The sequence below is a fragment of the Pecten maximus genome, chromosome 17 (assembly GCF_902652985.1).
Source record: "Pecten maximus chromosome 17, xPecMax1.1, whole genome shotgun sequence".
Taxonomy (NCBI): Eukaryota; Metazoa; Mollusca; class Bivalvia; order Pectinida; family Pectinidae; genus Pecten; species Pecten maximus.
Window position 1 is genome coordinate 23,886,805 of NC_047031.1, and position 26,614 is coordinate 23,913,418.

At 35.5% G+C, this 26,614-nt stretch overlaps 2 protein-coding genes across 3 annotated transcripts in view; one reads left to right on the plus strand and one right to left on the minus strand.

The window, feature by feature from the left end:
* The window catches only part of LOC117315453 (NADPH oxidase 5-like), a 63,988-nt gene extending 61,750 nt beyond the window's left edge, over positions 1-2,238 (plus strand). For both annotated transcript variants that reach the window (XM_033869644.1, XM_033869645.1), the window contains exon 15: positions 263-2,238. In XM_033869644.1, coding sequence (XP_033725535.1) covers positions 263-394 — 132 coding nt within the window. In that variant the 3' untranslated portion in view covers positions 395-2,238. The remainder of the gene's footprint in view (positions 1-262) is intronic.
* A 1,993-nt stretch (positions 2,239-4,231) lies between these two features.
* Positions 4,232-25,387, minus strand: LOC117315482 (NADPH oxidase 5-like). Its single transcript, XM_033869687.1, has 14 exons — positions 25,300-25,387; positions 24,620-24,731; positions 17,029-17,179; positions 16,182-16,392; positions 14,963-15,360; positions 14,112-14,308; positions 13,047-13,238; positions 12,295-12,427; positions 11,477-11,662; positions 10,960-11,006; positions 10,677-10,730; positions 9,815-10,024; positions 8,931-9,209; positions 4,232-7,646 (listed from the first exon to the last, which is right to left on the minus strand). Exons 1-14 carry the CDS (start codon positions 25,368-25,370, stop codon positions 7,515-7,517), a joined length of 2,373 nt encoding a protein of 790 aa, XP_033725578.1. The 5' UTR covers positions 25,371-25,387; the 3' UTR covers positions 4,232-7,514.
* Between the last annotated feature and the right edge of the window lie 1,227 nt (positions 25,388-26,614).

The window sequence follows — 26,614 nt, forward strand, 5'->3', positions numbered from 1 at the left end:
TGTGGACTCGCAAGAGCTCATCAGACATTCAATAAATAACGTTTTAACAACAATGCGAGTCAACCTTTTGCAACTAACAAGCTTCAGTCTCTGAACATGATCCAGGCTTACACACACATATATATACTGCTTTTGTAAATAAGCTCATTCAGATAACATTTATCTAAATTTTCTTAATCTCAACCATCGTTGTGTATACCCAGTACATATTACAACACAGATTTAATTATAAGTTTATTTCCCTTTTTTTCATTTTTGACAGCTGTTCGAAAAGATAATCAAAGAGAATCGTGGAAAAATAAAGGTGTTCTTTTGTGGAGCGCCAGCCCTGGGGAAGATAATTAAAGAAGAATGTGAGAAAATGAAGATAGGATTCTCTAAAGAAAATTTCTAAATTTCAAAAGAGTGCATCCTTGGATATTTATATAAATAACTGCGTTGTTGAATGTTTTGTGTGAATGTGTTGAATAGTAGTGTTTTAGTTATAAGTATACTGCAGGCTACAGTTTCGTCATTGTTCTCTAAGTCAAGAGGATTTCTCAACTTTGTTCATAGAAAAGTATTGGAGTAACGGAAAAAATCTTAAAAGCAAACTGTTATTACATTTTGTTGTTTTCAAATGAAAAATATTAGGATAAGTAAAGTTGATAAGACTGGTGACGCGGATAGAACAAAGAATAATTGATAACATAAACAAACTAAGGACGGCTCAACTAGCTATATCAGAACTCTTATATTTAACTAAGAAACTAAGGAATGGTTAACTAGCTAAATCGGAACTCTTATACTTAACTGAGTAACTACGAACGGGTTAACTAGCTATATCGGAACTCTTAGACTTAACTAATGAGTAGTTAACTAGTTATATCGGAACTCTTAGACTTAACTAATGAGTAGTTAACTAGTTATATCGGAACTCTTAGACTTAACTAATGAGTGGTTAACTAGCAATATCGGAACTCTTAGACTTAACTAGTAACTAAGGAATAGTTAACTAGCTATATCGGAACTCTAAGACTTAACAAAGTGACTGAGGAATGGTGAACTAGCTATATCGGAACTCTATAGACCTACTAAGTAACTTAGGAATGGTAAACTAGATATATCAAAAGTCTTAGACTTAACTAACTAACTAAGGACGGTTTAACTAGCTCGGAACTCTAGACTTACGTGTAACTAAGAAATTAAGGAATGGTGAACTAGCTATATCGGAATTCTTAGACTTACATGTAACTAAGTAACTAAGGAATGGTTAACTAGCTATATCGGAACTCTAAGACTTAACTAAGTGACTGAGGAATGGTGAACTAGCTATATCGGAACTCTATAGACCTAACTAAGTAACTTAGGAATGGTTAACTAGATATATCGGAACTCTTACACTTACATGTAACTAAGTAACTAAGGAATGGTGAACTAGCTATATCGGAATTCTTAGACTTACATGTAACTAAGTAACTAGGGAATGGTTAACTAGCTATATCGGAACTCTTACACTTACATGTAACTAAGTAACTAAGGAATGGTTAACTAGCTATATCGGAATTCTTAGACTTACATGTAAATAAGTAACTAAGGAATGGTTAACTAGCTATATCGGAATTCTTAGACTTACATGTAACTAAGTAACTAAGGAATGGTTAACTAGCTATATCGGAACTCTTAGACTTACATGTAACTAAGTAACTAAGGAATGGTTAACTAGCTATATCGGAACTCTAGGACTTAATGCAGTAACTAAGGAATCGTTAACTAGCTATTTCGGAACTCTAAGAGCGAAATATATATAACTCAAAATTGCATAAGTAGCACTGACTATGGCCAAATTTTGATGTCAGAATTTTCCAGTAGGAGTCATCGCCCTTTCCCTTGTACATACTAGCTTTGTTTAGATATGTACATTTCCTCGATTTACCCTATTAGCGCTGTATAGAAAGTTTTATGTTTTTGATATCTGTTTTTACAAAATAACAAACGATATCAATAGAGTGTTAAAATTCGTTATCAGACAATATCTACTCATTGAAAAAACAAACCCACGTTTGGAAAATTCATGTCATCTAAGATATTTCATATAAAGTGTAAATTGTTCTCGACAACAATGTTCCTCACAATGAATCCCTATACATTGTTAATTAAATCATTATCGTTAGTGGTAGCCATAAAGACATCACAATGTATTATGCTATGATATCTTGACTTATTTTTTGTATAACATGACTCTAGTTAATTGCAATATATGCAATAAGCAAAATTTATACAAACATAAAAGCATAAAGTCCCTTCTTTGGCTATTATTCACAACTTTATGTAAAATGCAACAGGAATTCTTCACAGCGTCAAAATAATTCTATTCTGTGAGGTGATCCGTTTTTAGGATAGAATAACTACCCATTTGTAAATTTTGGATAATTTGCAATTCAGATTCCCATAAATGCACTGCTGCATGAACGCACAGTTGGTACCCACAACTCGGAGAACACATACTATAATACCGTTTTACATTCATTGTAAGATCATATTGCAGTCTTTAGGTAATCAAACCCCCAAACAATGCCAGGAAAATCAGCTGTTTTCAGTGATGATGAACACTGGAACTAACCCTAAGAGTTAACATGTTCATTTTATGCCAGCATTGATTGAGATGGCAGGATTTTCTCGAAAGTATAATTGGGAAAGTTTGCTTCCCAGCTTACATGAATTTGAAACCATGAAACCTTGTCGGTGGTTGTAACTATATATTTGATCATCATCTGAATGATTCTGAGCGGTTATATCAATTTGTTAGACATGTGAATGATTAAGTAAGAAAATGGTACAGAGATTATTTCCTGTTCTAGAATAATGTGAGAATTTATTATGTTTACATGTGTTTTATTGTTGCATTGTGTTTATAAATTCATCTAAATACACGTTTCCTTTGAGGTGAGTGAGTGAGTGAGTGAGTGAGTGAGTGAGTGAGTGAGTGAGTGAGTGAGTCACTGAGTGAGTGAGTGAGTGAGTGAGTGAGTGAGTGAGTGAGTGAGTGAGTGAGTGAGTGAGTGAGTGAGTGAGTGAGTGAGTGAGTCACTGAGTGAGTCACTGAGTGAGTCACTGAGTGAGTGAGTCACTGAGTGAGTGAGTGAGTGAGTGAGTGAGTGAGTGAGTGAGTGAGTGAGTGAGTGAGTGAGTGAGTGAGTCGAATGAGTTGAGTGAGTGAGTGAGTCACTGAGTGATATATATCTTGCTTAGTATTAAAATTTGAAGCATAATGATGTTGCCGTGATATATCGCCATTCTGATATAATATTAAACTGATAATGTTTTAATACTTCGACTGTGATGAGCGCGATATCCTTTGGATATTGATTGTTGTGGTTTGTTTTTAATTTTCTATGATAGCTTTATATATTGCGCAATATTTTACTACGTTTATAAATAAAACGAATTTAAATGTTTGTTAAGACTACTCTTTTCATTATTATGAATAATTATGTACATGGATTGTTTCCGAGAATTTATTTAATTTGCCTGTTTGGACGAAATGGAAGCCGTATCGTTTAGCCAAGAGTATACTTTTGGTTTGTTTGGTTTGTTTTTGTTTAACGTCCTATTAACAGTCATGGTGATTTAAGGACGTGCCAGGTTTTGGAGGTGGAGGAAAGCCGGAGTACCCGGAGAAAAACCACCGGCCTACGGTCAGTACCTGGCAACTGCCCGACGTAGGTTTCGAACTCGAAACCCAGTGGTGGAGGGCTAGTGTTAAAGTGTCGGTATACTAACCAGTATTTATTTTACACATTTTGACATCAATACAACGCAACAAAGCGTTCAAATACATTCATACTATAATGAATTGGTTAAACTGAAGATTTGTTCTGTGTTTAAATCCACGCTTAATGCTAGAAAACTCCAACCATAACAGCTCCGCGTATTGCTACCATACAGCAAAGCACAGCTCCTATTTTCTATTTCCTTAGAGCCTATCACAGATCATTTAAGTGTTTGTTCACATACAGCCAATCACAACTCCGTTAGGTGGAACTAAAACGTTTTGTAGCATTTACAAACTTGTCCAAATAACGGGTGACAAAGATTTCCTTTCGACGCTAACCGGGTTTCGAAACGTTGAAAAGTCAATACCTGAGCTCGAATAAAAGGGTTTTTTTTGCGATTTTGTATTTAAAACAGTGATTCAACGAGAGGATACTTTCTTTTGTGAAGCAATGTTAATAATGAAATCAAACACATGTTAACGTCTTATAAAAAATCTTTTAATGGTTTCTTTATATGAAATAAAAAAAACGTTCTATCTACATTGTACTTATTACAACATATAAAAATCTTAAATTTACACAGGAAAGTGAAAATTAGATCCTGTTTAATAACATAACATAATATTTTACACATTAACATGTCATCAAGATATCATTATGCAGTATGGCACTTTGGCAAGGCATTCAAAGAATACTCACAAATATAACAACATGAAAGAACACTCCATTATTGGTGGGAAAAGAAAGTTTTTGGTTGGTAGTAACTTTCGCTTATATAATACACACGAATATACGCAGAATTCATTTCGGAATCATTATGAAAATATCACAAAGAAATAAAGAAAATTCATAAAAAAAACGTGATTTCGGCATGGATTGTTAGTCGCAGTAAAAGAACCTCAAACTGTGGCATGAAATGTAAAAAAAAAAATAAACTATTTTCTTTAAAAAAAAAACAAAAAAAAAAACATTATTTTCTTTTTTATCACGCACAACCCCTTCCCCCTACTATCGATATATTTGGAAACTTTCCAATGGCCTGCTTGTTAAGTCCCAATACTGATTATAGCTAAGGTCTACTGGAGCGTGTTAACCTGGAATTGATATATAAAGTGTTACAAAAAAGTATCAGAAACATATCCCTGTATCTGATATATCGTGGAGTATTATGGTGAACATGACGCTTGAGATTGTATCTTGTAGGTCGTCTTAAAATTCAAACATTTTTGTGATCTGATGAGTCACTTAGTTTATATATGTATCGTTTTATATCAGGTTTTCACTTCAAATTACATTTATTTGTGTCAGCCGTTTGACATTTTCAGTGTGCGGATAGTTTGTCGTTATTTGATTTTGATGATAAAATGTGCTACACCTGGCTAAACATTCCGTCTAGTATCACTTAAGAGCTACCTAACAACTTGTTTACTTCTTCCAAATACAGGTAGTGGGATGGAGTCATACGATATCAACTAAAATTTAGTTTTAATTACGTACCAATTACATGTCGTTAAATATCTGAATTCCAAGTCCACAATTTTATAGTCTTCCTATCGCCAAACCTCGGTCCTTCGACCTCATAATTCGGATTCAGTATCCTATTACGTGACTTTTGGACTCGTTAAACCAAACCTAACCAGAATTCCCAGTCCTATAAGCTTTCTGTAGTTAAACCTTGGTCCGTCGACCTTGTTATTCTGAGACAATGTCCTTTTACATCACAGTTGTTTAACTCGACCCCAATCGGTAAACAAAAGCTTTGCGATACTGCTGTCGTTAAACCTCGTAATCCAGTTAGGAGGTCTCGTTAAACATCGGTTCATGACGTGAAACATCGGAATTCCGATACATTTTACTCAAGTCACTTTGCTAAACTTCAGTGCTGGTCGTTAAACGACAGAATCCCGAGTCGACAAAGGTCATATCCGTACTCGGGTGTTTATTTGTAGTTAAAGCTCTGTTTTAGAAATATTTTTTGTGATACATGGAAAGTGTTTTGGATATTTTGTTTTTCCTTTTTGAAGCTATTTTTCCATTTAAATTCGGCTTAGAATTCTAACTTCTACTTTAAAGAAATATGATATATGTTTTAAATATCTTGAAATAACTCTAAAATATCATGCTTTAAACATCTGAACCGATCATGTTTTTTGTGCCGTACACATTCGTTAGTTAAGTATTATTTACATCAGTTCAGACGAATACACTGTCAAATAAAATATATATTTACATATATTATTTCTATAATGTATCCTGTACTTCTGCTCATAACATATGAAAGACATATCAACAATCATGTTTTGGATAGAAACTGCTAAACGTATCAAAATTGTCTTCGTTGTATTGCAAAAAATAAAACATTCGTAAAAATATTTATACACATAAGATTGATAACATAACTATATTATTATGCACTTTCCATTGATCATAATTATGCATGTGTTAATCTTAAAAAAAATAAAGGTATATACACAAAGGTAAGACAAATGTATAAAAAGAAACACTACGTTTGTCATTAACATCACAGGTATTGCTTAATATCCTATCAAAGCTGATTGGTCATTTAGGTCAAGCAAGTAAGCTAATTGGTCAATTAAATCAATCAAGTTAGCTGATTGGTCAATTAGATCACGCAAATAAGCTTATTGCTCAATTAGATTAAGCAAGTAAGCTGATTGGTCAATAAGATCAAACAAGAAAGTTGATTGGTCAGTTTAATCAAACAAGCAAACCGATCAGTCAAATAGATCGGACAATTAAGCCGATGGGTTCATTGAATCAATCGAGTCAGGAGATTAGTCAATTAGATGAAACAAGTAAGCTGATTGGGTCAGTTAGATCAGTTAATCTGGTTGGTAAATGAGATCGAATAAAGTGATCCTACATTTAAACGGTTTGGTAATTTAAGTCAAACAAAGTGATTGCTTGGTCAATCAAATCAAATACCCAAAGTGATTACTAAATTAAATCAATTTATCAACCGAATAGATCATTCTACATTTCGATCAGATAATTAAACTGACTCGCCAGGAAGATCTAAAAATAACGCTGATTTTTTAAGAAACTGCAAAATTGACTAACCAATTAAAGTCAAAATGCCTGATCAATTAAAAAATATCATCGTTAAATTAACATTTAAATGAAGGATCAAATAGTTGACATTGTACATGTATTTGAAAGAAATGTACGAGATTTAGTTTCTTGGTTATCAAGATTTCAAAAACATCACTGAGTGGACGTCCAATAAATAAAAACTCTTAAATGCTTCGTCAGCAAACTGATATTCCCCTCTTAAGTGACTGATCAAATTCGATATGGATTTCAACGTGAATCAGACAGATATTAGACATGTAAAATGGGACAGGAGATACTATTTACCTTTGTCACACCGGTTTACGATAACGTAGTCTCGATACAAGCATGTGTATGTAGATTCGCTTGAACTGTTTCATTTAATATACAATAATATATGACATGTATGCCTAGCGAGTCGTGAAGTGTCTTTTGTCAGAACCATAAGTTTTCTACATTAGTAGCCATGTCACTGTGAAGGTAATTTTAAAATCACACACTTTGAGTAAAAATCCTGCTCCAAAGCTCCCTGCTTTGTTTCCACGTGAGAACATTCAAATGCCATCCAATCGACACGTCATTTGGCGAAGTTCCCTGCGTAGGTGCATTTAAGGTCCTGAACGATAAGAGTCAATCTACTTAGAAGACTCAATATTATTTGAAGATCCATGTCATGTTTCATGGTTCTTAGAAGTTTTCTTTAGAAAATGAAAAATGTATCTTCTCACATTCCAATTTGATTATCTTTCCCAAAGCTGGAGCTCCACAAAAGAACACCTTAACTTTGCCTTTTTTCTGTTCTGCAATGCCCTTGAAAACCTGCAAAATGAAGAAATAACATATGACAAAACTTTCAAACACACTATTATCTATATAAATAAATGAGTGACAAAATCTCAATGTCTTCAGCTTTAAAACAATTGATATTTAAATCGATTATTTGTTTTCCCTGGTGCATTGATGCGATAACGTTGTTTTGTTTCTTTGCGACTGGATTTATCGCCTCGTGAACAGCAAAGGTCATTTTGAGGCGAAGTCTCATTGTAGCAGTTGGTGACTACCTCACTGAACAAGATACTGGAGGTCTATCACATGCCATCCAGAGCGATCACGGTCAAGTGTATCTGCCCTAGGACATAACCACGACAGCACAGATTGGCTCGTTTCTCAGGTAGGGAGCGTCGAACCACGCACCTTAGATCTTCACCTGAGGTAACGTGGCCGGCTCTATAACCGTCTGAGCTATCGCGGCCCCTTTACAGCAAAACTGATCATTTATATTTATGAGAATTGAAGTCAAATCATTTAAGAAAAACTATTCTATATATCGCAGACGAGTATCACCTTTGCACCAATGATATGATGTTGCTGACAAGAACTATTGCATAGTAGACAATTTATAGATAGTTAACCCTACACATGTGTAATACTGTCATTGTAATGTGGAATTCATGAAACAGTGTCAATGATATATCCATAGCATTTAAAGAATTAATCAAATATTGCATTGACACGAATGTAAGATTCTATTTATCTTATAACTTATAGTTACGAAAATATATTCCGCAGTGACGTCATCAAAATTATTTATTGTTAAAATCACAATAATGTAATTTCACATCTTAAGAAAGAGTTTGACTTCGTTATTACGAAGTCAGTGGAGCCATGAAAAGTGCCGAGATATCTCAAGTATTCGAGTTAACCGAGCATGTTTTATATTAAATTTTTACATTATCAACTTAACCCTTTCTTCGAGATAAGTAATGTCTTATTTAATGATTTATTTATTTTTCTGTTTATTTTTCATTTTTCAAGTGGTTTTTTTCACAACGGAAAAACTGTTTTCATGTCATCATCAAAACTATTTTCTATGAAATTCCATCCATACACTACTTAATTCACTTTCATAATTGTTACTTTGTTCTGTTGTCACGAGAGAAAGAAAGGAAGGAAGAAAGAAAGAAAGAAAGATGATAAATATCGTTTAATCTAACCTTACATTGTTTTGTTGTAAGCAGAGATAAAGAAAAGGGAGAAAAGAAGAGAGATAAGAAAAAAAGAACTAATGATTAAGAGCATGTGATACATATCGTTTGACCTCACCTTTCCCCACTTAGGCCTGCCGGCCTGTGTCCGAGTGTGTAGTCCAGTGATGAGATCGGTATTGTCCTTCTTGTGTAACAGGTCCATAGCCAACTGGAGTCCTATCCCCTTCATGTCTGTCAGGTCTTTTACAGACGTCATGTAAAACTGCATGTCAATGATGCGGTTAAGACCAGATTCCGAGCGGTCAAGTTCGGCCTGTTCTAACTCCAGCTCTGTCAACATACTGGTGAACCACTCAAAACATTTCTGGTCTCGGTTGATCCAAATAAAATCAACCTAAAACAGACAACGACATAGCTTACATGTATTTTAGTTTATCAGTTGTAATTTTCAACAATACAATTTTTTCATATCATCCCCGGACTTAATTCAATCTTAACCTGCACTCCGTTCCATGTTAATATGCTATAAATTTCAAACACAGACACAAAAACTTTGAAATTTTTAAAGTTCTATTCAGAATTGAATGGAAACATCTGGAAAGTATCATACTATTCGACAACAATGTTAGTATTTGAAGTTAAATCACCAATCCCAAAATAAATGTCAACGGCATACGGTATAGTTGGTTATATTTATGTTGGATTTATTTTCGCTATATTTGCGGTCATTGAATATAGCAGAAAACATAAATAGCCAGCGAATATGTATGTTATTGCAGAATGCTTACAAGCCGGTGTTGTGTGAAATTAGATTCCCACAAACTAGTTCCGTCTGGGCAATCGCAAAATATCACCCCGTGATTTCAACACATATGGAGTATATTGAAACGAAAGCTGTATTTAAAAAGAGATAGTTAACACTCGTACAAAAAAATCGATAAAGGTAAGTAAGTTAGTCCTTACTTTATGTGGTACCATCAGCGGTTCCGCGGTTCCTACCTTTTTCAGTTTCATAGAATGTTCGGAGATCTCGCCGTAAAACTCGTGGCTACAATGTGGACATTGACGCTTGGACGCTTTGTAGCGATACATGACACTTTGTAGAATCGACGCCATAGGTGTGACGCCAATCCCGGCTCCAACCAGAACAGCATGCTCGGTATCAAACACTTCTCTACACCCAGTTCCGTACGGACCGTCAATACAACACTAAAGTCAAAGCCGACATTACAATGTATATTAAAAGGTAGGCAAAATATTATACACCAATAAATGCTCTAACTTACGTGGAATTAAGACTAAAAACTGATTTTGGATAGTATTTGTATGTCGTTACATAAGTACATTAAAATGTCGTCATTAGTGGCTTTTTGTAACTGATTAAACAAGTGATTCGACACAGGCTGTATTCAAGGATATATACAACTTCTTCCTTATTATTACCGTTCAAGGTCGTAAATATGGACTGTTTCCCGTGAATGTAACAATATAATACCGAATGCATTGAGATTTATAAAAATCATAGAATATGCGATATCTGCGTGAAAACATTCATGTCCAGTTTTTTGGAAAAAAGACTCTTAAGCTGAATAAATGAATTTTAAAAAGTACCTTACATTATTCTGTTTTCACTCTCATAATCGTAATTAAAGAGACAAAAGCGATTGTTTTCTGCCATATCGTAATCAGCATACTTAAAATAACTTCTTACCGACTTTCGCATTTCCTGTGTAATATTTATGGTAAAAGAAATGTTCATACTTTTTTCATTACACTTTATATTGTTATATCAATAAAACAAAGTTTTTGAGGGTGATTATCGTTTAACATGTGCCTATAACAAACAATACATATCACTTACCAAAATCTTAACTTTCTTATGTTTCCGTCTTCTCCTCCTTTCAGCTTTTAATTCCTGTAAAACATTAACACATATTTTGTTAACTAAAACAGCCTGTTTGTATGTTTCTTCATGTCTCCTCCTTGGTGCTGCAAGTAAATGTACAGTAAACTTCATTATCTCAAACTTTGATAACTCGAAGTCTCTGCTCTCGATTTTTTCCCCATGATAATCCCACCCAACCCCATTTCGAGATAACGAGGTTGGACTATAATCACATGTTAACCAATAAAACACGACTTACTTCCACAGTCATTTCCTCTTCTTTTTCAGACGCCCTCTTAAATGTTCCTGTGAAAACATAAGTAAATAGAGATAAACTGAAACAACAATGGCGGCCGAAGTATAGTAATAGATGAAAAATATATCATCATTTATTGATATTATGTCTGAGTTTAACGTTCAAAATGTTTATCCAGAGACTTTTTTTATTTTAAAGTATCCACGACATGATAAAAACATGGTTTCAATTAAACCGTAGATTTGACAAATGTAAGCTGTATTTCTGCTATCTGTATACAAAAGCTTATCCCTCCCCCTCCCTCCTCGCCAAAATATGTATGTCAAACGGACAAAGCCAAAGCCCCAGAACTTCACACAACATGGTACCGAGTGTCCCCACTCATGCCTATCATCAATATCAACTTGTGGTATGTATTCTCTTAAAAAAAAAAGATAAAATGTGTAATTGATATTTCTTCAAATTTCACCAATTGTATGTTAGCACGCGAGAGACACCAATCACACCTGTATTGACATACCTTTGATACCCTTGTAAAGAGAACGCCTACGTGTTCTTCGACGACTGCTCAAGCCTCGTCGTTTTGGTATGACGTCATCCTCCTCCTCCTCAAATGTGTTACCTAATCCGGGATCTAACTGCTCAAAATACTCGTACAGCTTCTTTGTCCAATGACCTGCCGACCTTATGTGGAGTGTAAACTTGCCTGCGTGTATCAAACATATAGACAGAATTACTATGATTGCATTGATTTGGTTTAGTTTGGTTTTATTTGTTTAACGTCCTATCAACAGCTAAGGTCATTTAAGGACGGCCTCTCGTGCGTGCGATATGCATGCGTGTGGTGAGTGCGTATGTGTGTTTTTGGAAGGCTGCGGTATGTTTGTGTTAAGTCTCCTTGCGATAGGCCGGAACTTTTGCCGATTTATAGTGCTACCTCACTGAAGCATACTGCCGAAGACACCCAGCAAGGACATTCCACCCGGTCACATTATACTGACAACGTGCAAATCAGTCGTTCCCCTCCTGATATGCTGAGCACTGTGATTGCCTGTTAATTGTATTGACTTTTTTTTATATATGGTGAAAATTGTTTTTCGTGTTTAAGAGTTTGAATAAATGACAAAAATTAAACAATCACAACACCGTATGGCTATAGAAGCTGATAATGAGACAATAGGCAACCGAAAAACGCAATGAAGAATGGAAAGGCAAAAACACCAAATCAGGAAAATTGTACAAACTTGGAACAACAGGGAGCATCCAGTTTGTACAGGTATTATATATAGTATCATACATAGCAATGTATAGAGTAATCCCCAATATTCTGAGACCTACCCTTCATTTCCGGAGCACTACTGATGGTAAACGGATGCCACTCGTACTGAGCAATACATGGGATCTGAATGAAGCAGTAATCCCCTGGCTTATAACGGAACTTGTCTCCGTGTGATATAACAAGACGGGTGACCTGAAACAGAGTTTGTATTATAAAGTATTACGTCAGTTTGCTGTTACGGAAGAATGAAGAGAAATCCTGATTTCGAAAACTGTTAAATAAGGTTTTCTGGGAAAGCTGAAACCGGTAAAAACCAAGGCTGTAACCAAATAAATATACTCCACAGTATCCATGCATCGTCACCATATAAATGTGAACTTTATGGATTTGACAACAATGTGGAACAACTTATACCAAATTACATAAATTACTCTTAACGGCACGGATTGAATCGTGCGATGGGTCTTACTGTCGGAGGAAACAGGATACCCTGAGAAAACCCACACTGTCGTACAGGTGACCCCATATCTATTCACCTTCCACCGGGGAATCGAACCCTGCCCGCCTAGGTGGAAGGCATGTGTTACCACGTAGTCACCCGACCACCCTCTCACCCTCTGAAAGCATTCATCTAATTTAAAATATCTACCTTAAGGAAACACATACACATTACCATCACACGCAATGCATATTTATGTTAACAAGAAAATAAACTTAATAAAAAGATACGTCCACGAGAGTAATATTCCCTGGAACTAGATATTTTTAGATGGCGGAAGAATAAACGTTTACTATGTGTTGATATACTTACACCGGAAGGAAGAATTGTCACTTCCTGTATGTAATTCGTTCCGTATCGGACGCGCTTTACAAACTTGCTCCTGAAGAATTTCTCTCCGATGAAAAGTATCCCTGGGGCTATAAACCATTTCCAAAAGTTTGGGGCGTGAAGGATGAGAAGGATCCAGAACGCGATGTAGAGAGTATGAGTCCAGTAAAATACCTGTAATTACAGAACACGGGTAGCCATAATAAAACCTTGAGTTATCAAAATATAGGTCACAGGTAGTCAAATGTAGAAAACCATATTCAAATGGAGGTCAAACGTCATCATCATATATAATTGCGACATGTAAACTTAGATCACAGATAATCGAAAAGAGGTCTTATTTTTTCTCATGAATATATTAACCCAATTGGTGTCAAATAATATTCAATCATGGCCTTTTGATAAGGTCGATATATGTCTTTATTAACCTGAAAATAAACAACCGATGAGAAAGTCCAAGGTTGATATTTTTTCAGGTTAATAAAACCATGTATTAGCCGTGTATTAACACTACATAATCAACAGTAAATTAATACATTGAAATGCATTCAATACAATAATTCTTATGATAATGTAATATTCGAATAATACTCAATATATTGCCCGGTGCCTTATTTGAATAAATTTATTAGTATTATTATCAGGAAGATATAAATATCATTTCTTGTGTATTACGCGTTTCCGGAAAATAAATCTGCTTACACTCCTTGATTTCGTACTAGCCGCCATATTTAGATACCAGACAAACTACGCCATGAAATGTGTTCATTCAGCGATGTAAATTAGAGTTGTGCCATTTTTGCAAAAAGTTTTCATTAACAAAATAAGGAATAAAGACAGCATTGACTATATTTTAGCAAGCGGTCACATTTAAACCTTTTAAAAACAACTTTAATCTGTAAATTTTACACTTTAAAACTTACAGATAAAGGTATCAATAAAGTGTAAAATGTACAAAGAGTGGAAAATGGAAAATAAAAACAATTAATGTGGCTCTCATACGCTTCTGTAATATTAGCATGTCAGGAAATACAGATATATATCTACCTCAAAATGGCCGGATCTCCTGACAAAGGGTAAGGAACATATGACCATGATCACGAGGACAACGTCCAATATCCAACCAGTGATGAAGGCGCTCGCTTCGACATAGCCAATCCCCGCCTTCGTAGTAAACAAGACCTCCCACGCCTGGAGGTCAGAGGTCGCGTTCACAATGTTGTCATCAAGTCCCGCCACTACAACTAAAATCACGAGATAACTCTGTTAAAAAGTAAGATGAACAGTTGAACTAAGCAAAACATGTTTTCTGACAACTAAATTTAATTAAGTGTTGACAGGATTCGTATATGATAAATATACTGTGGCAATGGTCAACTCGAAACCTGTCACATTTATGTCCGTCAAGTCCAATACTAGAAGTATTTTTGGACAGTTTTTCTATTTGTACATACCTGCTATGGCTTCAGGGCTTCAGAGCTAAGAAACAAGACTCCAAGTTTGCAATGACTTTTTTCAAAACTGAAGTGTTTTGCTTTTTGCTCAAATTCAAATGGTTTTGTAGCTTAATTGTCTAATTACAATCCCGTTGCTTAATTATCTAATTACAACCTCGTGTACTGTAATCAACTGAGCTTCAATTAAAACATTTATAGTAAGAGAAAATAATAAATATTGTTTAAGGCGAGTTCCAGTCTTTGACAAAACATTTGTATCTACACAGACACTTGGTGTAATTTGAGATAATTCCATTTGTTGGCATTAAGATAAAAGTTTGAAATTTTCTTTGTTCATATATTTAAAGCAAAATAAACATGCACTTATTTAGCTGAAATGTAAACAACAGAAATTATCTGACCAATCAGATTGCGGTATACCCCTTCACCATCGAAACTTACTAGCGTTTCCTATATGTCCTACAGTATGGAAGAAGCTGAAAAAGGCGATGAGAGCACCACACAGTTTGTGAAAGTAAATGTTTTGGTCAATAGGCAACACTCGATGCAGGAATGTTAGTCGTAAATATGTCAAACTCTTCCGCAGCATAAGCACAAGAATGAACATTCCATTGAAGTTAAGGTTCATGCCGTTGATTCGCGCCAATATGTACCAGCCGTTTGAGTCTCTGTAGTTATATGCTGCGTAGCATCCAAGCGCAATATTGACCAAGATGTAGACGATCAGAAACACGATCTTTTTCAGATTGTTCCGAATATACGTGGCTGTGAAATACCGATGGGAATTGGATGATTTCTTCTTTAGGTTACCACTCGGCACTTTCAACCAGGACGCAGCACTGAAAACAAAATCATGAAAATTATATCTGCTTATAGAAAGTCAAGATCTGGTAAAAACACAGTTCCGTATAGGTCTGTCCAATGCACCTCACCATTAACCCATTTTAGTGTTATCCAAAACAGACAAACTGCTGAACACAAATCAGTTAAGTGGTGGCATTCATTGGCTACATAATTGCCAAGTGGGCAATGGTAAATTAGTCTAGACTATAAATCTTACTGCTGCAATATATGTTATTAGTATCAAGAAGACGGTAAGAATTCATCGCTAAAGTTTATTTGTTGTTTACATTTTGGATATGCAACGACATTCTTAAAATAGCAGCAGGCTACATAAGAAAACCTACCAAGTTACACTGTCTGGGATCAGAGGGCACAACAAGAATATACCAACATGTAAACGATACTACCATACGCCAATCTCTAATACTACAGTTATAGTGTCGTTCCAGTGTGATAACACTTTACAGTGGTGTTTTAGAGACATCTTTTAATTAAGCTGTTATGAGCACGTATAACCAGAAGCAAACTACTTTGCAAGTTACTTTAAACACAAAATAACCTCATCGTATCTACAGTTTAAAACCAACAGTGATTACGTAGATACAGTCGAACCTCAATATCTCGAAGTCCACACGTCCATGAAAAAAAATCGAAATACCCAGAGTATTTGAGGCAACCGATTATATTTTACATACAATGCTTACCGTCGGAATTAATTTTATTGCTTCGAATTAGCAGGGTCTTTGAGTTAGCAGAGTCCAAGATGACATGGCTTGATGTATATACCTACGTCACCACACAAATTTGTTTCACTGACCTGATACTAAGATTTGCCATGACACCTGGATATTTCTCCAGTTCCATCTTAAGTTCCTCAAAGGATATTTCCCCATTGTTGTCGGTATCTGCTGCTTCAAAGATGACGTCTGTCATCTTAGTGATATTCTCTTCTCCTAGTGCGAGGGAACTCTCCTCCATACTCGTCCTCAAAACAGTGTTCAACTCGTCCCGGTCAATAAACCCACTTCCTGTGATGGGTAATAAGAGGCCTTATGAGTTTTACAAACAGTATGTGTTTAGGGTCGATGTACAAATACGTAAATAGAGAATACATGGTCAGTGTCTTAGAATATAAGATGTATTTTGGCGAGGGTAAAGAAAGACAAGGCCAAGGCTCGCCACTTTTGTCTTTCTTTACCCTCGCCAAAATACAGCTTATATTTTAAGACACTGACCATGTATTCCATTTATCCTGCAACAGTCATAAAAAATAATCATCAAAATAATCATTTTGAAGTGAAACGGTGTCAAAAATGACAGAAATATGTTCGCCTTTTAAACGTTGTTTCACTTTGAAGTACGTCAGTCGAATTGACGCACGTGCTAAGATTCCAAAATACAGCTGTTTTCCGTCACTGCCGTATACAGCAAAAATATATAAATGGTGTGTGTATTCCGACGATACGGTGGCAGTTGCAGGATAAAACACCATATAAGCTGCGTGCAAAAAATATATTATAATTAAACTTAAGCTTGTGTTATTTGCCCATTGTGACGTCATCACACTTGCTATCAACATAAAATTGAAAAGGGGTACCAGAGTATCTTGGTTGATATGACGTCATCACGCTTCCGTTTTCTAACTTATCCATGTTGCTACTCACCGTCAATATCGTACACCTTGAACAGGAAACGAAGTTTCTCTGTAGGTGTCCCTTTTCTGAGTGTGCGCAGTCCGGTCATCAGTTCAATCAGCTCAATCGAGCCACTTCCGTTCTCGTCAAACATTTGGAAAAACCTCTCTGCGAAGAACGACTGCAGCGAGAAAATGGTAAATGTTTATATTTATATTTGTTTTACAATATATGCTGGTATATTTTTTGATATATTTATTTAACAAGTATATCTGTACATATATCAACGTACATATCTATATATAAAACAGGATTTTATTTCTATATAACATATATACTCCTTATACATGTAAACTTTCGACGGAAAAGGATATACAAAATAAATGTATAGACAACTCGAAGCTAAGTCTATATGTTTCAAAAACTACCAAATTAGATACTAGTAATAACCAATTCACATTATATTTATATATATATAATATATTCGCAAAATCATTGATTTAGAAAAGCAATCTAAATGTGACGTTTTGCGCAAAATATCACTCTATTAAAGCGCATCAGAGAAACTATCAAACATAAAATATATTACCAAAATAAAACACGAGACAAAGTATGCTACGTATTATATGGGTTAAGATGACCATGTTTAACTACATCATCAGACACTCTGAACATATGAAGGGATTACCACACATTAGGGGCATTGATGTGATATCGGCTATCACGGAGGGGGGTCTATATGTTTCGTCCTGGCCCTATGTACGTTACGCCAAAGTTTTTCAGTGATTTATCGGCTCCATTCCTTGAGGGATTTTGACCAAACTTCACACAATGATGCTAAAAAGACCCTAATCTCGCGGACAATTTCGGGTTTCAGGGTTTTCGGATCAAGGTCTATATCAGTGTTAATATTTTAGTGGGGGTCGGTAGGGGACATGTATTACTTTAGCAATACCCAGTATGCATCTCCCACGTTTTCGGCCTTTTTTTTCAGGAAACAAAAAAATAAATAAAATTTATAAAAATTATTGATATAATTCACTAGGATATGACGTCATTACTACTGAAAATGCAAGTAACCGAACGTCACAAACTGACGCATGCAGACTTATCGTCATCATGGATTGTAAACAGTCTCATACCAGTGGGCATGCGTACATTGTACGTTGACCCTGTAACGGATCAACACTTCCGGTGAAAGAATAAAATTATTGTTGATGTATATTTTGGTCAACTAGGATGCAGTTTGTTTATACCAATACACATCAATGCAAGTCAAAAACACATTTAAAAAATCTCCCTCAGTTAGTCGTAGTATTCATTGAGCTGACGAGAACGGGTTTTGAAGGAAAGCGTAATTGTCGGCGATGATGTTTCAGTAGGCATTCAGGCAGGTGAAATTTGATTCCCTTAGACTCTTCAGAATCACGCAAAATGACTGTTTATCTGATGATGTCTCATTCGAAGCCTTTAAATTGACGGCTACATCGGGGGCGTTTCTTTGTACGGTATGATATTGCTTGTTTGTATGTACGAAAAAATACATTCCTCACAACATGCAGGGTTCATAGGAGGGCGCAAGTAGACTGGAGGAAAAAAGTGCTGCAAGTTTGTTATTCCTATTTTTAGCAACTTCACTTCCATTTACAAACTATTTCTTAAGCATAGACAATACCATTAGCTATTTGAATGATAAAAGATTGGTATACATATGCATTATTGAAATATTTTAGAAAAAATATTTGACCTGGAAATTTCATTATGATTTGATTGGTCGACAGAAATGATGTCACTGTTTGACAGGTGTTCGGTGCGTGTTTAATTTTAATAAAAAATTACTTGTTATTTAATTCATTTTTTTCAGCAGGTGCAAAATTACCATGTTATGGTTTGTTTCGCTGTCGTATCTGTCCACGAGACATGTATTATATATCTGAGCCATTCCGTATCGAGATTCGATACATATATCAACTGCCTTAACAATTTATAAACTTTGAAATAATGTCATAAAGACTTACATTTAAGTCGCATCCGCCCCCTGTACACAATCTTTATCATACAGTATGTAGTTATATGTACCGATATCAGAGGGAACTTATTACATAGCCGAGATGACTAGCGACCCAGAATGGTATCCATTGATTTCGAAGATGTATTAATCCAAATATTCTCACAAAGCTTTTTCTAAAATTCCATAAATTACCTTCGATCTGTTTGCTATATGTGTATATAATTATACGCCTACTGCGCGTTGTATTTAGAGATATAGACAAAATGTTTGTATTTGAATAGATATTAGACATTAGCTCAATGTTATATCACCAAATATAGACATTTTGACAAACAATCTTTTTTACTTAATCTCAATTACTATTAATGGGTTTTCCTACAGTTGTAAAACTAAATACAGTAAAACTTCGTATCTTGAACACTGTTACTTGAAGATTCTACTTAACTCGAAGTGAAAGTTCAGTTCCGACATTAAAAATTATATGCAAAATATGCCCGGTTAGCCCGAATTCACTGGTTATATCGAAGGTTTTTCATGATCTCAATGACTTCTGGATAACGAGATTCAATGTTTATGGATAATGTAGACAGGTACAAGGTCACAATATATGTAATTGAATAGATATTATAGATGTTTCCAGTTAAGTTCGTATCAGTAAATTAACATCTTATTATAATATTTTCATAACATTTTTAATAAGTCAGAATTAGGAAAAGGCTCGAAACTGTTTGAGAAAATAGTAAATACCAATTAATATTTCATTCAGATTTATTTATTTTCAACGGCAACGAAGCTTGTCATAAATCACAGTAATATATCTTACTTAACGATAATCATATCACATTACACTCTATGTATGGAAATATATTATGTACTGTTAAAAAGTCTTCAAAAATTAAACAAACAAAAAAGGAAGAAAAAGAAGAAGAAAATACACTGCGTGAAAATCGGTCTTCAATGGTCAAAGAAACTTGTCAGACTAAATTTTCAATTTATTTAGAAATATGTGTCGCGGTACGCCGCTGTATAATAGGGATGTTATGTACGACATCAGTTGGAGACTGGTAGCTGAAAAGGACATACGTCTTTCTATTTTGCGCCTCATTTCAAATATATGTTTTTTGCAGCAGGTGGTAAAATTTGGATAGATCACAGAAATAAAATATGTGTACCCGAACCTAGACGCGTGCCCTGTACAAGGATCATAGAAATAAAATATTATGTAGCCGAACCTAAACGTATGGCCTGTCCAAGGTCGTAGAAATAGAATGGCCTGTCCAAGGATCATATAAATAGAATATTATGTAGCCGAACCTAAACGTATGGCCTGTCCAAGGATCATAAATATACAAGTCTATTCCATCAGTATGACGACATTTAAAAAATACATACTTCATCTATATATAAAGTCGACACCTCACGCTCTCAACGGGATTCGATCGTTCGACCGAAAAGTTTTGATTTTTTTTTTTTCGAAGATTGAAAATTTATGCAATTACTAACAAAACATATTTTAATAAAGTATTTTCATTGTGAAAGCGCAGCTGTGCATACGTCATTCGGGGTAGATGTACCCAAAATACCAGGCCCCAACACCAGCCGTCTATTTTGACAGACCCCATTATGTCACAAACCAGACATCTGCCCATCACAATGTCACACGTGATATCAAGTGATTGGGTAAGATCAAACTAGTAGCTCAACGTGAACAAGATGTTGTTTTGAGATTCAGAGGTCCTTCTTTGGTCACTATATGATAAATGTCGCTACCCACATTGTTTCGACCTTCATTGTATCACCTACACTATTAATATTTTAATTCAGGGCTGAGATAAGGTTAAAATATGTTTCAATGAAAAACAAATCTGTTTCGACTTTCGTGTACAACAAAGTGCGAGACCTCGGGAAGCTGCCAGCCAAATGTCTATCCAGAGTTGTCGTTCTTTACAACCACTAAGGACTTGGTGGGTGTATACGATTACCGCAGTGTGGCTAGGTATGGGGATGCGGTAACCCAGCAAATTATTAGAGCCTGTATCCAAGTATTTTTGTTGTTGTTTTTTTTTTGGGGGGGGGGGGGGGGGGGGGGGTGTTGTTGTTGGGTTTGTTTTTTTTTACGGAAAAAGTAGGCAAATGAAATCATTTCGCACACAAAAAATGGTTGTTTCATTACACTCCACCAAACATCCCTGATGAGAATGTTCTAAAACTTGAACCGACGCCGTCACTGACTTCGCCATGCTTTTGTGCACACAACAATCTATTGAAACCTATAAATAGGCGGGGAAACATGACCAAGAAAAAATCTAAAAAATTCTTTTGGCTATCTTCCCTTCCTTTTCTGGTTAACTATTCAAATATTGTCCTATTTTCTATATTTGTTAACAATCGCCTTTCCTGATAAAATTACACACTCCGTCTCCATGTTACCCAGACATGAAAATTAATTATCACGCTCGATGTACACTGGGGTATTGTACAGTCTTGGCCGGGACAGGTTTCCGTTACCGACTTTATACTAGTAGTATTACCTATGTTTGGTTAACACTGAATTATCGTATCAGAATATCTATCTATACCGTGTATGTATTTAATTGTCGTTAAAACATGTAAAGATCACGTGATTAAAACTAGAAGTTTGACTATGTTTTCACTAGTGTGATAATGACCGCGCGGGGGTGTTTCGTCGACAGGAGTTGCTTTCTCAATAAGTATTTTTAACTCAAACAACAATAAGTGATTGTGACTGACGTCACGATACATTGACATGCGTGATAATGAGTGTTCAATTTCCTTTCCAAGGTTTATAATCACAAAGAGTTTTTGTCTAATTTCAAAATGTATTATGTTTCAGTTATCAAGATTCTTTCTGTAACTGAATCTAGTTTTATGAAATGGAGCATAGTTAGCTTCAGAACTAAGGAGCGATTATCCGAAATAGTTGATACAGGAAAACAGAACAATATTCACAGTAAACGGAATCATAATGCGTGCTTGATATGAACAATGGGGGTGACGTCATGGGTAGTGTTAGGGGCTTAATCAACAACCTTCTAACACATAATTCGCTTTGCGTATCCAATACCACAAATTATTAAATATTGAGGAGATATCTGAAACACAACACTCGATTAACCACTGCCCTATGATGTAGTACCCGGTAATACCGAAGTCGAGCAACAGGGAGGCATCACATTATAGGGTCGGACCGATAATACACATAGGAGGTGACCCTATGATCGCCCTCTGATACAAGTAAGCCACACAAGAAGAATGTTTCACATTTAAATTTTCTTTATAAATATCTAAGTGGTATGTGTCATTTTAAAACGCATAGCATATAATGTAGCTAATACGAGTATTTTCATCAGATCAAGTTTACTCTGAAAGGAGAGTGAAGAGTCGTGAAGACAGCTGGTGCATGTTTTTATCATCGTATTTAACATCGCTTCTGGCAATTTATTTATATAAACTGGGCATCTATAGTATTTAAAAAAGTTAATTAGATTCGTTTTTAAGTTTTAAAACATATTTTCAAATAGCAAATGAATTGTGCAAAGTAATTAAACATATATTAACCAATGGTATATTACTTGCTACGTGAATCTTCCGGATGCATTCGTCCGCATCCGGGCCTAATATTAGTACACCAAATTACATAATATTATGTAACTATACCTCATGCCATTCGAAAAGTTTTTTTCTTTAAAACAGGGGGAAAGTGTTAATACCATTGGCTGCGTTAGGCTTGGGTGCACAGCGCAACAGATAAATTAGAAATATGATCACATTATATATAAATGTCGTTTTTATCCGACCACTAAACTATAAGTACAGGTAAGAGACCCGGATGCGGCCAGGTGTAACCGGACGAGGGCAGTAGCACCTTATCACATGTCAATATACCAGTGGCTATCTGTTGGGTCACTGGTACAATTTGAATGATTTTTAAATACATTTACAGGGTATTAACCTTTGAACTGTTTATATATTAACAGTTCTGACTACGTCATTACAACAATAGAAAAAATATAACATGACAGACCAAAGTCGATCTGTGACCTGATAATCTCCAAATATATAGGATTTAGGATACCAACCGAAACGTTACTTACGTATTTCCTTTTAACGGGGTAGTAAATCGTCATATCTACCTCACGAAAAGTTAATAACTGTTTGATAAATGGGGGATTATTAGTTTGTACCCAAGCACAGAAATATAAAGTGTAATATCTTGAATGTTGAGTAAATGTTCAGGTATCAAAGAGTTAGTTAAACTTAAGTTTGTAAATATTTGCTCTAATCTCCCTGAATATACTTCATTCAATAAAAAAGAAATCAGAGAAGGGCACAGTCGAGTGATAAAGCGCATAATGCTGTGTGGTATCTAGGAAGTGTTTGACGAAGACGATTGGCTCATTTCTTATGTGTTTAGCGATACGATTTCATTTCGTGGAACGCACTCGAATGTACAATGAACACATACTTGTATCAATTTCAGGAAGAAAAATTTCCTTTTTTTCTAAATTCAACCTACAAATTTTGATTTAAACGGAGAAGACCGTCCTTGTTCAGAAGTTTACAATACGTTACAAACATGCTGTGTTGTGCATCTGTATTAAAAGCCAACCTTCAAAGTAAAATAAAAAATTTCACTGGCGCCGAATGTTCAACACTTTTTATTGTAATGAAGAAAATTGTTTGCGCAAAATGTAAAACTGTGTCTTCAATGCCGGTACAGTTATATTAATTGAGAAATAAGATTGGTAATCATAATTCCATCAACACATTGAACAGATAAAAATGTAATAGATCGTGAGTTTGAGGCCCGGTCGGGGCACGGTCATCAAAATTGTCTTCCTTCTTCGTTTGTGCTACTGTTATATATTATGTATATTTAATCATCAGCACAATGTATCATATGTACTGTATTGTTGATCCGAAGGTAAAGATTGGAATTTCCTGTCGAAGTTGAATATCTATAATATGTGTACATTTGACATCCATGTATATAACCATTTATGTATATACATTGCGATCCAGGTATTCATATCATCTTATTGACGACTTCCACAATGATCATGTCAGGGTATCAGGCCGACCATCACTGCGCCATTAAAACGTTCTTTTTTATAGGCTGCAGGTATGTCTGGCTAGGCGATTGGGTACTATAGATCGCGAGTTCGCCAGGACACGAGTCATATATATCAATATAGTTAGCTTACATAATCTGTATACATTGTACAACACGCCGGAATCTTGACAGGTAGTCTGAGGCAAAGACTCTTTACTGGATACAGGAGACACAATGAGTCTACAGTGGGCCTGACTTTGAGTTATCGCCCTTGAAAATGGAACATGATGATGCAAACGTTAAAGTCATTTTGTTTATTGGAAGCACTGGGACCTGACAATGTAGTACAGTCTATATGTAATGGGCCTTCCTGAGTGTGTATTGTGCAATTTCAGACGAGTTAGGGGACTAGATAAAAATCGGTAAAAATGACCCCCCTCGGAGTTCATTGCATCCAAGGAAAGGTCCCAATACACGTACAATTGTAGACTGTAACGAATTATCTGGCCCCTCTATAGTGGAAGTAGAAATCTTACCTTTTTTATCTGTAAAGCTTCCTTAAATTCTTTGAGAGTTATGTGTCCCTTATCTCCAGCAATCTTTTTGAAGTGCATGGTAATCCATTCATACCATCTGAGGTCGTCCATTCTGAGAACATAAATATATGTTTCCGTCGTGTTTATCAACAGTTAATTATGTTATTAATTGAGTAATACAGCCGTGTTGATTTGATAGGGAGTTTGATCAAGCCAGTTGAAATATTACATGACAGGAGTCTTTAGTCGAGCGCCACATCAAATTATTTTCTATATAAATTTCTCATGACAATATCTATCTATCACATAATGCATATTCATGAGAAAATAAATGAAAACATCTCGATAAATTTCAAGCAGTTTTGTCTCGGTTCATTCATTACTAACGAGAGAAAGTGTGACGTCATCTATCAATGACGTCACGATATTGATGTTATTGGAATATAATGGTGGAACAGTCTAGATATGATAGAATTTGCACACCTTTAGTGATGTTGATTTGTTTATCAAATAAAACAATCTCTGTTGAAACAGACGCAAATAAAACGATTTCATTCTCTACACTCATCCTAAATGAATTATAAACGAAACAAAATATAAATTTCATATATATAACAAGTGTCATTTTACCAACTTAACTTCTATAGACAAAAAGGAGTGGAAATCTAAAAATAGCTCACCCGTCTGGTGAAGTGGAGTCCCGAATGGGAGAGGAAGTATGACCGTTCTCTCCGTCCACTTTAGTGCGCATGTGCGGACTATCCACGCCAATGCGCACTTTGACGTCCCGACCGCTATTTTCCCAGGTCTGTAAAGTCCCCTTGTTTACATCGTTTATTTCCTGAACTTCCCTGGGAACATCAGAGACGTCATCTAAATCCGTTACTTCGCTTGGTATATTTACACTGGTATTCGCATCACCGTTCCCGTTGTGTTTGTGATATCCGTTTGAAAACGACGGTCCAAGATCGTTCATTTCGCCATTTTGGTAGCCACCATCAATGCTATGGCAACTAACATTATCATTCTCTTTTTCGAATGCGAGATTAACCATCCCTGTTTCGAGTTGTGTGTCCATGTCGATGGTGAGAGATTTCCCCCCAGAATCAGTACCGGAATGATCGTCGGTTGGTTCCATATTTTAGTATGCCCGATACAATAGTTAAACCCCACGTTATCGTACCATGCTGTTTTAGTACTTTCGTTCTTTTTTTCTGAAAAAAAAAGGAAATAGATTTAATTAATAATGGAAGTCAAAAATTAGATTATAATTTGAATATGCGTCATCTGAAATGTGTGTGTGTGGGGGGGGGGGGGGGGGGGGATAGCATGCAGTGCAACGTTGCATGATAATGTTAAAACAACAGGCTTATATGAAATTCAAACGCCACAGGAACCTGACCAGCCGGATTGTCTTGGTAGGAAAAATATCCATAAATGACCTCCGTTAGAATTTGCAGAAATATCTTAATTAGTTCTGTAAGTTTTGTAGATAAAAAAAATATGATAATACCAATCATATAATTTGCGTTCAATTACAAATAATTGCGTAATGGGAAAATGTCCATAACTCACCGCCGTCAGAATTTTATGAAATGTCAAATTTAATTCAAATTCTATCGACAAATCACCTGTTTGAATTAAGTAATCACCAAGAAATCGTCTTCAAAATGGATTTATACCATTACACACATTTGTCTTAAAGGCGTCCCTCTATGAAAATGTCACCCGACAGGTATCCAACCGCGGCAGGTAAACACTTCTTTTACTCCGATATGCAGTAATTTGTTATGTGTATTGGTATATATTACAATAAATCACGTGGTTTAATGTGTATATAATACCATGTCACGTGATCTGGTTTGCTAGTTACCTGAGAGTGTGTTCATCATCTGGATCATTTAAACGCTGTGTGTGTTACACGTAATACAAACACTCGACCATCCATGGTTATATCGGTGTTTATTGATAATTTGATAACAAAACAAATCCGGG

What these genes read in the sequence shown, in the direction of transcription:
- LOC117315482 (XM_033869687.1), bottom strand. Translation starts at nt 25,370, where the DNA reads ATGCGCACTAAAGTGGACGGAGAGAACGGTCATACTTCCTCTCCCATT. An exon ending in GGAGATCCGGCCATTTTGAG is followed by an intron (nt 13,239 to 14,111) that starts GTAGATATATAT and finishes CTGTAATTACAG; the next exon opens with GTATTTTACTGGACTCATAC. An exon ending in AAGAGGAAATGACTGTGGAA is followed by an intron (nt 10,731 to 10,959) that starts GTAAGTCGTGTT and finishes AATGTTTTACAG; the next exon opens with GAATTAAAAGCTGAAAGGAG.